Source organism: Pristiophorus japonicus, chromosome 21, assembly GCF_044704955.1.
Source record: "Pristiophorus japonicus isolate sPriJap1 chromosome 21, sPriJap1.hap1, whole genome shotgun sequence".
Taxonomy (NCBI): Eukaryota; Metazoa; Chordata; class Chondrichthyes; family Pristiophoridae; genus Pristiophorus; species Pristiophorus japonicus.
Window position 1 is genome coordinate 33064399 of NC_091997.1, and position 15124 is coordinate 33079522.

Sequence of the window (15124 nt, forward strand, 5' to 3'; positions counted from 1 at the left end):
GGCGAGCTATTGGGGAGAAAACGCCAAGTTTTACTTACAAATAATTGATTTAGATAAAACATTATATAAAGCGCGAGCTTGGAATCAGTTGAAAGAAATAAAAATCGTGGCATTCGTTGCATTATGCACGGAGGGTTTCCTCCACAAGCTTTGTCGAGATAAAATAGTGTTTTTGGTAAGGGTTTAAAGCTGTGTTTGATATGGAATTGTAGACGCAATCTCTCTATATTTCTATTTAAGTCTTCTCGGCCTGATCAAACAGACAATACAGGCGAGTAAAAAAATCCATTTAAACTTTATTTAAACTTCAACTGAAATGCAAAATTGTAATTTTCATGCGGCAATAACAATAATAGTAATTAAAGTCAGGATGTTAATTATAAATCATTTACATGTCGTTTTAAGATCTCAAACGTCGCTAAATGTAATCAGATTTATTAATGAAAAGAAGCCAAAAATTAACTTCTGATCTGCAGGTGTTCCGATTATATATTTTTTCCCCTATTACAAACGGAAATACACCGCACTTACAGTGGCTGCAGAATTATGCCTCTATGTGACTGGCAATAAGTTATTTGTTGAGAAATGGAAAATCAGATTTCCATTATGCTATTCCATTTTTTTTTAAACAGTCACAAGCGATTCTTGTTTACATTTAGAAAATAGATTAAAATATGACTGTTCGAGTGACTGAATGTCAGCAACAGGAGCCGCCAATGTCAAAGTCAGTGTTTGGAGAGCCGCGAGAAAGAAAGGCAAAATCTTGAAAAGCATACCCGCTAGGAAAGAAAGTAGGAGCCGAGTAAGTGTAATTCTGGTGATCCTGTTTGATGTGGGTGCTTTATGAAGGGATGATAGATAGATAGATAGATAGATAGATAGATAGATAGATAGATAGATAGATAGATAGATAGATAGATAGATAGATAGATAGATAGATAGATAGGCAGAAAGACAGATAGAGAGAGAGAGAGACAGACATGCAAAGTGAGAGAGAGAGAGATAGATAGATAGATAGATAGATAGATAGATAGATAGATAGATAGATAGATAGATAGATAGATAGATAGATAATAGATTTGCAATGTCAGTAAATACTGGTTAGAGTTGCGATCTTTTTGGAATGTTTCTAAAATAGCGTGACCTTCCAGCGGCGGTAAGAGGGTTGAGGCAAAATCGAGATCAGCATATCATCGATGTGGATTAACTAGGAAAGCAAGCAAGGTAGTATCCTCGCGAGGGTAAACACGCGAACTCATAAAAGATTTCTTCTTCGACTAATCTTGGCACCTTCCCAAGCGAGGCACATGGTCAGAGAGCAATAAATGTACTGTACAGTCCGCAAGCATCAACCACAGGCCACTGGATGGATTTATTTCAACCAATAATAAGTGAGAAACGTTGGCTGTAGTGGACGCTCCGGTGTCTCTGTTGTATAATAGACAGCGCGGAATCTGGGTTAGTGATGGTCAGATAACAAAATGTAATTTACTGAAAATGTGTTATTTTAAAGGATGGCCACATTAACTGCGAAATTTCATTTGATTTCTAATCGTCAGACTCAATATTTCATTTAGAGATGTTATTTTTCAACCTCAGGAACTCTGTACAGATCCTCGTCAAATCCGATTTTTTAAAAAAGTATAAATAATTTTAAAATTCGATTACAATCCAACTTGGAACATTGTGGAGTTCAGGAAGGAGGGGTAAGTTTAGTGTTTGGGAACATTTATTATAGTATTAAAGTTTGTTTGTTACTACCTTGTTATTAAACGAAGGCAAACGGTCCAAGTATTGCTTTTGCGGGTTTAGAGTTTCTCTGTTTATTGCAGTGGAGGATTATGCGAAGCAGATTTGTTCTATTTCTGAAGGAATCCCGAGGAGTCTTGAAGTCTGCAGAACCTGGACCTTGAGGGGATTTTAGAGTGGATACATGGATGGCTGGATTTGATTTAGTTTAGAAATCTAGATGCAGGAAAAAAGAGACAGATCTTGAACAGATTCAGAGAAAAGAGGTGACCAGGGTGGCGATGGTTTCTCGATATAAAGTTTGGATTTTACATGCTTGCATTTTGAATGAGAATAAGGGATCCTGTGAAGCAACGAGTGAAAGAGGGAGACGGGGGGCTGAGAGAAGGGAAATGATGACATCATCTTCAACTTGGAGAACGGAGGCAAACAGATAATAGATAGATAGATAGATAGATAGATAGATAGATAGATAGATAGATAGAACAGATAATAGATAGATAGATAGATAGATAGATAGATAGATAGATAGATAGAATTAGTTCGATAGATAGATAAATAGATAGATCGATAGATAGATAGATAGATAGATAGATAGATAGATAGATAGATAGATAGATAGATAGATAGAGATATAGATAGATAGATAGATAGATAGATAGATAGATAGATAGATAGATAGATAGATAGATAGATAGATAGATAGATAGATAGATAGATAGATGGATAAAGAGAGATAGATAGATAGATAGATAAAGAGCTGTGTTCTTGGTTAACTGAGTTTGATTCATGCTGTCAATAAAGACACAATGAGCACGGAGTTGAAATGCATGGGGTTTTATATTTGATTGTTGTGTCTGCGGTTGGCCGTAAGCCGATGTGTTTCCAGAGACATGTTCTGTCGGGAGGTAGACACTTGGAGGATTGTGTGATGTCTTTTATCGTTGTTTTGTTTCCTGGCCTGTGTCTCCTTTCAGTCACCGCGCCCTGCCCTATGTGAGATTCCGATATTAACTATAAACTACAAGAGGCGAAGCGCAGGGTCTAGCTTCGCCCCCCTGTAAGTTTCTGCAATTTTAAACTTAATTTGAACTCCTAGCCACAGAGCTTTAGATTGATTCCAACCGAGTCTGTGTGGAAGACTGATCATTGATGAAGTTGCGGCGAAAGTATATCAGAGATGCAGAAATATCCCAGGAAATTGACTGCGCGTTCTGGAATTAAATGTATCTCCGCTTCAACATTGTTTTTTCAGTTAGAAAAGTATAACCTATAATAGGCGCGCACTCCGAGGTGAAATGTACCTGATTCCTGTGAGGAAATAATGTAATTTTCATTGTGTTTTAACTGTTGATATGGGAGCGTGTATAAAAAAGATCGCAGGTTGTCGGTTAGTAACAAATAAGAAAAGGTATTGCCCGCTCTCTGTGACCACTGCACACCGACACGAGCTGATTTTACACCGATGTGACTTTCTATCCTGACCGTCAGTTTTGTGACATAGAACGGGCGAATTTCCTTGTTGCCCATTTGCCAAGAAGAAACATAGAATTAATGGAATAGGAAAAGCCTAAAAGTGTTTAACATTTCAATGCCAATGTTAATATATGTCTCCATATATATCCAAGGAATCGCATCACATTCACCGAAGCGTGTTGGGACCATTTTGTGGTGTTAAAGGACGCTGTACAAAAGCAAGTTGCTGTTGCTATTTTACATTCGATAATATATACACATACTAATCTCACCGGTATATCGAGCCAATGTATAAACCTGTTCTTAGTGGGGCCGCTCAGAGTTTAAAACTTTCTTTCGCGAATACATTTGAACGAAAGCGAACGAAAGAGTAAGCGTGAGAGAGAAAGAGAGAAAGAGAAAGCATCAGGCCATAACGACTAGTGTGTTCTGAACTCGGGGGTTTAACCAGTTTGGATTTAGAAGTTACGGTATTTAGTTTTTCAATACTGAACTTGATTAACAAGGGAGCTATAAAGCCTGCAGTAGTTCCAACTAACTTTGTTTTGCAGTTAAGAGAGTATGACTGGTTAACTATTTTTGTTGCCCATCTTATTATTGTAGCATCACGGAACAGAAATCAATAGTTTTGTGAAAGTTTCTAGAAATAAGTTGTATGAATTTTTCAAATGTAATTAGAGTCTTGACGCCATTTTGCCGTATATGCCCTGCTCACAAGGCGTAAGATTCTCCATCCTCCCTCTCCCCTACATCACCCGCCCCCCCCCCCCACCCCCACCAAGGCCACTCTGATACTCTGTTAACGAGCCATTAATGAACCGCGTTTCGAATGTGGAGAAAAAATAATGTGACTCTTTCAAAAAGATTTCTTCACTTAAGTACAGCGTTGTGATTGTAATTCTTCCACAAACAATGACCGTGCAGGGTTCCTGGTGCTGCGGCTGTCACCTTTATTGTATAACTCTGATTTAAATATCTTGGAATTATATATGGCTCGGTTTCACCGAGCAGGCACCAGCATCGGAGACGGTTCTGCACTCAATGCAGCCTCGTGTTATGTTTTAATCGGCGCAGTAATTCTTATCAGGAGCCCCTTGGAGTTCTGAAGGTTTGTGGGAGCTTGGCCTCATTGTAAATTTCAACATTATTTCGGGGTAAATAAAAGCCCGCACGAATCACATAACACAAAAAGCTCTGTACAATAATGTCCTTTATGATGTAGCGTATGGTGTGTGTTACTTTGATAGTTTAACATCCCCAAGGACATTTTTAATGGAAAATGAATGTTGTTATTTTTTTTAAGGCAGCACATATATTTTCCGTCGATCGGCGAATCCTCACTGTTCAGCAGCGCATATATCAACATTGGACGGATACGCTGTTTACCAAAGCCTTTGAGCAAGGATTACAGACAAATTTGTGTGCTAAACATTATGTTTTAAAGTTAAAGATACCAATGGAAAGTTGCTTACTGTGAAGATCGAATGGAGCAGGAGAAATATTTATAATTATATTGCGTATCAATTTGGCTGATCTCATTTTTGGGTGGGGCTCTTTTTACAAGCTCGCTAAAAAAATATCTTAAATCTCACTGTGTTTTAATCAGTATTTTGTGCCTCTGAATTCAACTGTGCGTTCCAACCTCGTAGTGTCTATAAGCAGTTTTAAAAAGTGGATCCAAATCCTTAATAAAATGTGAGAGCAGGAAATTCAGCCTCTAACAAACTCGTTCGTCATTATGCGAGAGTGTATGTCATCCATACAGGCAATATAGATTATAAAATGTGGCCGGATTCTGTGTCTATCGAAACAGTTATGCAATGTTGTGCCTGTGTGTTTAGATAAGGAATAGAATGTAAATGAGGTTTCAGTCAATCGCTACATGCAACATGGGCTGCATACCTATTCAGAGATTTGCAAGTGTGTGTGTATCTATATTATAATTATTATATATTATATATAGTTCTGAGTTCTGCATTTATATTCTCTGTTTATTTGCTATGTATGGGGTGGCGATGTCAGCTATTAACGTGCCCTGCTGGGAATTAGCCGCTAAGGTTTAAGTTTGATGTGCTTTACTCAGACACTACACTCTACAAGGCCTTGATATATATAATTCCCCTCTCACCCCTTTAATCTGGTCTCTCTCCCACATGGAACTGCCTGCGCTTTCGATTGTGCCAGACGGGTGCCCAGAATACTGTACTCCAGGGTCTCGTTATAAGCAAGGAACGGGATAATCCCTCTGCTTATTCTCATCCAAGAGGGCTCTCAGTGATTTCTGTAGAATTATTGCTGCAATTCGGGGCAGGAAAAAGTACCCCCACGCGTGTCCTGTCCACGTGGTAATAACATGCTACAATCTCCCATTGCCTTTCTGAAATATTACCCGGTTATGAATTGTAACTAAGTCCAGTTATGCACACAAAGGCGCTTTCATTTCAGTTTAGATGATATATTTCTCGGGGTGGATCGGGGCGGCAAGCGGTGTGAGAGTCGAATCGAATCCTATCTACACCCTAGTTCAATAACTGCAGCACATTAAGTTCCGATCGAATTTCCAACTCACATTGCTGATTCGTTGGCGCTGCTCCCAGAGGATTAAATTATGTGCGGACTGTACAATTTTAACTTTAGTCGCGAAAGCAGATTTAATTGAGGTTGAAAAGCCAAATCTGTAGTTAGTTAGCCAGTTGTCAAAAAAAAATTGTCCCTATCTGTCATCGTCGGGATTTAAATCTTTTTTTGGCTCTTAAAATATTTACAGTTGGGAAGGTGAGGCCTCGTGAGGGATAGTATTTCAAAGTTCAAACTTTTATTTAATTGTTAATAAAGATTTTTTCAACTGGGGTGGCGCCTGTGAGTGAATTTGACAGATTGAAAATATTTCACTCTCAGGAAAGAGACAACTTACATTCTTCAAAAAAAAAGTTTAGCCCAAACTGCTGTTTCAAAGACAATTTTGCACCGGAGATTTGGTCTCACTTGAAGACCTTGGGGGTGCATTAAGTTGGATTTAATGGTTATGTATAAACGGCCGAACGATTGGTCTCTTAATGTACAGCTCTACACAGATGTACTGCAGGCATGAGATGCATTTGTTTTAGAAAGATGTGTGTGTGTGTGTGTGTGTGCTGTGCATCGTACATAATATCCGCAGTTGGGGATTAATAAAATTATCTATTCATTAATATGCTTGTTTATTTATTTATTTATCTGTTTGTTCCGCTCTGTGACTCGGCGAAGCACAATAAAGTGCGAGAAATAAATAAATATAGCAGCGTTTAAATTATGTAAATCATAAATATTAAATTATTCATATTTAAAATAGCAAATAAGGGACTTAACGACTTCGATAAACAATTGAAATAGGCAAGGGGGAAATTCTGCGGGACATAAAATCGAAGCTGTAAAGTGACGTTTTTGCCATTTTTGTTATTGCTGGAAAATGCAAGGTAACAACAGGTTCACTAAACTGGGAAGAGTTAAAATAAATAGGTCAAATGTAATTCTTGTTTTTAATAGCTAGTTGAAGGGATCAAACTATGTGCCCGGGGGATGGAGAAAATGTGGGTATCTCCGAAGCTTGGGTCCCATTATTCTCCTTTAATCCGACTCAGAACAAGAGAGAGAAACACACACAAGTTAAATATTCAGTCTTTGGTAAAAGCCGTTTAGCCATATTGTTACATCCAGTGTTGTTTGGCATGATATCCATTCTTTTATGGATTTGGGAACTGCAGGTTTACTCCACCCAGTACAAATTTTACATGTAACAAGCCGCCATTACCAATTAAAACGAGCTAAATTTGTGGTTTCAAAATCATGTTTGTGCGTGAGTATAAAATATGTATTCAGCTTCACGTAAAATTAACTGCTAAATCTATGTCCCATCCAATGGGAGGCTGTTAATATCATTTAACTATATTATTGAAACCATAAATTAACATGCAGCTGTTCCAATAAATTAATTATATGAGTATGTATATATATATTTATATATTTATCTATGACATTAAATATATATATGTGCATATTTCTCCAGGTGCCTGAAAGCTAATATATTATTTTTTGCACTAGTGAATTACCAGCGTTGCTTTCAGGTTTTCTTCTATTTCCTTATTTTTCCTGAATCTTCTGTTATGAGTTACCACCACACAGAACTTGAAAAATGCACAGAGCTGCTCCAGCGTTCCTGCTGTCGCCATACTGTCTGAAAAATTATAATCTTGTTCTGTTTTAAGTTGCCACAAAAAAATGTTGTTTGAGTTGGACTGGGAAATGTGCATGTGTAACTAACGAGAGGATTCCCCTCCAAGTTGGTTAATAAAAGCAGAATTAACAAGCGTGTATTTGTCACAATAACTAGGTGTTGCTGAGCCCCACAAATGCATCAATTTTCTTCTCATTTCAAATCCCTCGTGATGTGGGCGGCGCCTGCAGTGGCTGACAGCATTCTGATTGGCCGGCTGGCAGGAAGTTGTCTCCAGCCGCCTTCTGATGAGTCCAAGAGAAATGTCAGTTTGATAAGGACCTTTTTTTTCCTCCCCCCCCCCCCCCCCTCCCTCCCCTCCCTACCCCCACCTTCTCCTCCTCCCCTCCTCAGCAAATTAAGCTGCAGCTATGTCATGTTCTGAGAATTCTGCTTCAAGCTCGTTTTCAGTGAGGTCTTTAATTTGCTCTAACCGGACTGAACCTTACTGTCCTGGGGGTTATATGTCCTCCCGACCGGAGCAGGGCTACGCGGTGCAGAATTGGCAAGTTGGCCTAGCGCATCGTAAACAAGCGGAGATGAACCACCAACAAGGTCTAGGTTTGGTTCCACATCAGTACGTGCCAGGCATGGCAGGATGGACAACCCCGTCACCATCCAGCCACATAGGCCGACTCCAGCAGCTAAGCACTTACTCCTTCGCGTCCAGCGTCAAGGAAGAAGCCAACTACTGTTTATTGGACGGGGATAAGCACGCGAAGACCCACCCCGAGGGCTCAATGTACCCGAGGGTGATTTCTGAAATGTGCACAAGTGACAGTGGCAGGCTCCCCGTGCCCAGCTACTTCCGTCCAGAACCGAATTATTCATCAAGCAAAGCGACGGATTACAACCAGCCGCAGCCAGTCACCGCTCCGTGCTCGCTTCAGTCCAGCATTCCCTTCACTTCTTCCTTCGCCACGTCGTCCTCCTCCTCCAAACCAGGTGAAAAAGACACAAAAGTGAGCACCTCAAACGATCCAGGCCGCGGAGAGCCGGGAAAGAGCACAGGGCGAAGAGAGGGGGCCTATGTACAAGAGCCATCCTCTTTACAATTTCCTGGCGCGGATAAGAGCCTTTCCGAGAAGGAAACAAAAGGTGGGTAAAACCATGAACCTAAGGAAGACAAACAATTACACGGCAATTGGAGCAGGAACATAGGCAGCTCTCTCATCTGCGGCAAGGTGACTTTATGTAGGCCATAAAGGAGCCTTTTTGTCTCCAACACAAAGATCCCTCAGTACAAATTAATACTTTGAGTAATTTATAGGACAGGTCCCTTACGGTAGAGTAAATTACAAACACGTTGAAGTGACCCTTTTAAAGATCAAAACAGCGGAAGGTTCCTGTTCCGAAGACCATTCCTCAGTTGCATTAGAAACCGCTGTAAAAGCCCCCAGTATGAACAACCCACCGAGCCAAAAACAATTGAACATTTTCAAATGAAAGGCGTGCTTAAAAATAACTTAAAACTGCAGTTATATCAAGTGCAACGTAAACTTAAAATAGCAGTCACGTTATCAAAGGAAAAACGACACAACAGGTCTATTTAGCTATATAATTTTATGAGCGTATATACTATATATTATAATTATATACACAGATAGCTGTTTACAAAATTACATAGATATCTATATAATTATAATGTTGAAATATGTGTGTACCTATATCATTGTACATGTATATAATTATACGTAAACACAGGGGCAAACGAATTTAATTGACCTGCTAATTCGCATCTACATCTTTATGAATATAGGTATGTATGTGTGCATATATGTGAGTAACATTGCAAGGATAGCTAGTTTTATGCATACATATATAGAAACATAAATAATACAGATGAATATTCCTTTAAATGAAATCAGAGGACGTCCTCGAGTTTAAGGTTTTGGAACAAACATTGCATTGGTGGCCAGCAATGTGTTTTAGTATATAGCTGTGGCGGTTGCTATATTATTGGAATTGAGCGTGACATCCAGTGAACTGAAATCTAAGCACCCGAGCGACGCTCCAGCAATGGTTGGCTCACATATCAAAACAATCTAAGATGCAACTATAAATTCAAAATACTGAATATAAATACAATGAGCTGGGTGGCACCATGTGATATTTACTTAAGCTCCCTTTGTTGTCATGGGGCTAGATTATGGCGCCAAAGGAAAATTACATCGTGCAGCGCTGCAGAGGTATTGCAGCATTATTTTGTGGGACCTCGCTCCTCAGTAAGTTGGGAATAAAGGAGCCACAAATTGAACTGACATGCTAATTAGTGATCCGAGGTGCCCTAAATGGTATTTCCTGGTAGGTATCTATGATGGTGCTCTGGCTGTGGTTTGTATCTAACACAATCTCCGAGAGCTGTGATGAATATCAAACCCTTTGTAGTAACGCCTTACCGATTCTTTTTGAAATTGACTATTGTGTAACAGGTGACCAATAAGCTACGCTTCTGTGTTTTTTAGGAGAACATTAAAATATATGTTTATTACCCCCTGCCCCCCCCCCCCCCAACACACACACATACACACTGAACCGCTACACAGGAGGAAAGACGTGAGTAAACACCAGGATGCAATAACTCGTAGGAAGTTATAATTAACTCGGTGCCGCCATAACGGATTTCCCCCATCTAATCCCACACACAAACATGAAACATTGCAAAGCAAAGCCACTTCAACTACATTAAAGCCGGCAGGCCCTTTGTGAAATCGTCGCTATCTCCAACAGTTCAAGTGGCTGCTTTCTTGCTTGTGTCTGTTTTTGTGCTGTTGGGGTCTAAATATAAATGCTGAACTGATGGGCTGATCTCGCTAGCTAGCACTGATTTTATTGAGTCTTTACCCACACAATCAAGAGACACAAACGAGGAGACTGTACTAAACATCAATTAACAATGGAGTATACAACTGTCGGTATTGTTATGGAAATCTGGGACATGTTAAGCACACGCTGCACTTTGAATTTGAGGCATGGCGTGTCCCTTGTCCCGCTAGATAGACAGCCAGCACCTCACAAGTTAAATTAACTCTCAATTAGCAAGACATAGTTACGTATTTCATAACTTTTAATACGTATTTTTAATTTGAATTGTGTATGGGTGCATTGATGGCATTTATTAACAGCAACAGACTAAATCGTACACAGGGGGCATAGATTTAAAGTCGTTAGTAGAAGGAGTAGAAAGAAAGAAAGAAAGACTTACATTTATATAGCGCTTTTCACGACCACCGGACGTCTCAAAGCGCTTTACATCTAATTAAGTACTTTTGGAATGTAGCCACTGATGTAATTAGAGGGGAGATGAGGAAAAAAAATCACCCAGATGGTGATGGGGGTCTGGAACTCACTGCCTGAAAGGGTGGTAGAGGCAGTAACCCTCATCACATTTAAAAGTACTTGAATATGCACTTGAATGCCGTAACCTACAGCGCTAGGGACCGAGAGCTGGAAATTGGGATTCGACTGGATAGCTCTTTTTCGGCCAGCACAGACACGATGGGTCGAATGGCCTCCTTCTGTGTCGTAACTTTGTATGATTATTTGAAAGCAGGAGTGTGCACTCAAACCACAGATTGGGAGATTGTTAATTGATAACGTTTAGTGTAACCTGGCAAATAGGCTTGGCATAGGGACAGTTGTAATTTACCTATAAACATCCTCCGTAGATGTGGGGACTTTCCTAGCCTTCTTACCTATGAATAGTTGAGCTGGTGGCCAACATTTAATTCCGTAGAGTGCAATATCATTGAGCAGTTTTATTTATTTTTCCAAAATATGTGTAATATATCATTGCTGTGCTCCAGTTGATGTGTTCAGTTTCAGGAGATTATTTGGCTTGCAAGGGACACTGAATTTTCATTTCTAATTGATGACAAAAATCTTAGGAAAACACTAAAGGCTATGACAACAACGTCTCCGCCATCTTTGCTGCATTGTAACAACGCCAGCTTCATACAGATAACTTAATAACGCTACAAAGTAGTTAATAAAGATGCAGGCCTTCGATTGAGTTGGGAGTTTGACTGCTTTTAAGATTGAACTTGCGCATAACAAAGCAAGAATTAAAACGAGACCGTGCATTGCGATTCATAGGTGCCAGGTACTTCCCAAACAATTTCTATATGTGACACATTTTATTGTTCTAAAATGATGATAAAAGTTGCGATTTAGACCCGCGAGTGGGATTGAGACACATAGTACAATACGACTTTACTGCATGACACTCAAATACTTTACTCAGTCAATAATTCGCAGACGGCTTCAAGGTACATTTTAAATTTGCATTTTAATTTTTAATCTGAACCGCAGTTTGTGTAGTAGGACCGTATTTCTTTTCTGTTCCGCTCCTGTTGAGTAATTTTCCGCATTTTAAATACATTCAGGCCAAAGTAATCACAGCATGCAGGTTCCATGTTGATCCGAAGGCCCCACTCAATTAAGCTGCCGCATTTGAACAGAAAATGTCACACCTGATGCAACTCTTAGCCACAGCATAACCCGAAACAGCAACAAACACCGACAAAGGAGACTACCGGAGAAGCCTGGGGAGATTTCAGACCCTCTACTATCTAGTTCCTTCTCTTTTTGACCATGTTGAAATATTAGGTCAAAAGGGAAACATAATTTAGCCCCGTGTCTTGCACGTTTGTATTTGCTTACAAACTATTCATTTGAAATCCAAGGCAAATTCGCATAGATTCATTACCACCGCAACAGACGCAAGAATCATTGCTAATAAGCCGCTATTGCTTCAGTCAGGCTGCAATAGTTTGCGAATGTTTAATTACAGGTTTATGACTTAAAATAATATCTCAGAACAGAAAGCTCCCTACAAAGTTAATATTGATGAATTGTGATACTGAATGTGACGGAATTTATGTTATGACATTGAGTTCTAACCAAGGACATGGCCAATCAATAATCATTTATAGATTCTATAAGCTGTGATATTCAGTTAGTTTTCGCGTTTTACTCCTCAGAACTTGTTTGTAAAGAATTGTCCCCTGCACTATATACACCTTTTCTTTTATGGAGCGAATATTTTAACGCTATATGGATCGCTTCTTTGTGATGTTATCCGTTTTGCAAGTTTATTTATTTACAGCGGTTGAATGTATAAACCTGGAGATTTCTTATGTTTCATGATTTTTAAACACCTCCAGCAAAACTTGCCCAATGTTAGAGTGTAAGTCACATCAACGAAATTACATCTGATATTTTTTTATCCTAAATGCTCTCTGTTCAATGGCTATCCATATTTACAAGCGGGTTAAATCATGCTGTTTCATTGTAACTAGAGAATTTCATAAAATACTTTTGATTTCCCCAAGATACAAGTATGTTGTATTTAACCAACACACACTGCAATGATATTGAGAGACGCTGGTATATCTTTGCATCGACAATTTGGATACATTTGACCCATTTGCCAATAATGACTTCTGCTTCATCAATTTTTCAATTCAATACAGCGATACTGGCGGCATCAGCAACATTTGGCTTGTTTACCTCAATAAAGAAGGGAACCAGAGATCAGTTTACAATCTAAAACAAACTACTAATAAGTCTAAATGTTATTGTAGAAACAGTCCAGTCTCACAATACTCACAAAAGGACGGTGAATGAGAAAAAGCGCGTCAGCTGTTGCGTTAAAGTTAACAAAATCAACATGAGTCTTTCAGCAAATTCAGTAAAATGAAAAGCGAGGGGAAGCTTTATTAAAAAAGGCTCATGATTTCCTGTTGAAAACATCTGCGCCCATGTTCCTTCTTTCGTGCACTCTGCTCTCTAAACGACTACTTCCCTTCCCTTGCATAAACTACAACCTTTAAGTGAATATCCAGTGTTAAGGCGATATTATAGGGGTTAAAGGTTATTTTGCAATGCAACAACCCGCTTCTAAATCAATTCTCAAAAGGTCATCTGCACTAAACATTGACTGTGAGAAGTTAATAGATGTTTAAATGCTATTTGGTGAGATACCCCTAGGAAATAGATAGGTTTATCTTAAACTAATTACTCACATTTTTAACAGAAAGTTAATATTATTAGATAGAATTCAGAGGTGCAATTTCCTGCTAATGACAAGCTATATGAGCTGTGTTTTAAACACAGTGACTTTTTTGCAATGAAGGTTTCGGGATAACCATGTCTTTTTATAATCAGACTGTAAGCTCTTTATAAAGGTGAAGGGACAGGAGTACTAGCACGTCTGTGATGGCTTATTCCATTATATTGCGTCTCAATCTTGTTAGAAATCAAAGATTAGGTGTAATGTGCATTAGAAATAACATTTTAGATTTGCCCTTAATTAGACCTTCGTTGTAACTATTTGTCCAGGTGCTGGATTCTCCTTTAAGTAAAGTTGCTGGAAAACTTATTTTGATAAGTCGTCAAGTTACATTAGAGCAGGTAATGCCACAGTGTGACACAATATTCTACAGTGTGTGCTAATGTGGAACGGGCTAATATATGGACGGTTCAGATTCCACTGTTGACTCTGATCCGCCACTCCAACCCCCTCCACGCTCCCACCTGGGTAACCTCGTTGAAAATCCTGAGTCATGGTATCGTTGATGGTGAAAGAAGGGGGGAGGCAGAGGGGGACGGGACAGACCCGTTTTATTCAGCAGGTCGTCTGACAATGTTTTTTTCCCGATTGACAGAGAGCGAAAAGGCTGAGAATACGATAAACTGGCTGACGCCGAAGGGCGGTAGGAAGAAACGCTGCCCATACACCAAGCACCAGACACTGGAGTTGGAGAAGGAATTCCTCTTTAACATGTATTTAACTCGAGAGCGCCGCCTAGAGATCAGTCGGGGCGTGAATCTATCCGACAGACAGGTCAAAATCTGGTTTCAAAACCGAAGAATGAAACTGAAAAAGATGAGCAGAGAGCACAGAGTTCGAGAAATATCGGCTGCGTTCCCCATCTGATGAAGGGGGCTAGTGCTTTTTTTTAATTGAAAAGGACGAGACAGTGGACGATAAAAAGCGGCTAGTTAAAGAAACCGAACGCTGCAGGGCGGGGGGTATGCGGGGGGGAGGGGGCGGTGTGGGGGAGGTTGGTAGTCATGGGGAGGAGTTGCAAGTTCAGCAGTCTAGTCACTAGAACAACATTGAGCCAGCTATGGGGAAGGGTAGATGGTGGGATGGCGGGCTTGCAAGTTCAAAATAACTAAACATGACAGAAAGTTACGGATTTGCTTTTGAAAATGAACTTATTCTGAAGACTCTCCTTTACTGCCCAGGAGCCCATTAATTGATCTCAATTAATTTAGTGCCCTATCACTTAATTATGAGGATATGAACTGAAAGAATGTTTGAAAAAGGCAATAAAATCTGGCTTGCTTTATGCATTTAGTCATTTTGTTGGATTTAAAGTAAGTATAGTTAATACCACATATATGTGTTATGCTTCCAAGAGTAATCATTTTACGGTCTGCAACCTCCGCTTACTGAGGGACAACAGAGAAATCGGCACCTATTAAAGTACGCCACCTGCGCAGACATATTTCACGCACAAGAGTGTTTGAAGCACTTGTTAAAGTATAGCAACAAAATAGCGAGACACGTTGAAAGAATTAGAGGCCTGTAATTAAGGGAAATGCTCGGTGTACCAAAGAGTAAATTTAGAATTATTT

The 15124-nt window shown here is 39.5% G+C and overlaps 1 protein-coding gene across 1 annotated transcript; it reads left to right on the forward strand.

Moving 5' to 3' along the window:
* The first annotated feature begins 7800 nt into the window (after positions 1-7800).
* On the forward strand, positions 7801-14506 carry LOC139233903 (homeobox protein Hox-A10-like). Its single transcript, XM_070864563.1, has 2 exons — positions 7801-8575; positions 14146-14506. The coding sequence occupies exons 1-2, from the start codon at positions 7849-7851 to the stop codon at positions 14415-14417; spliced, it is 999 nt and encodes a 332-aa protein (XP_070720664.1). The 5' UTR covers positions 7801-7848; the 3' UTR covers positions 14418-14506.
* The last annotated feature ends 618 nt before the right edge of the window (positions 14507-15124 follow it).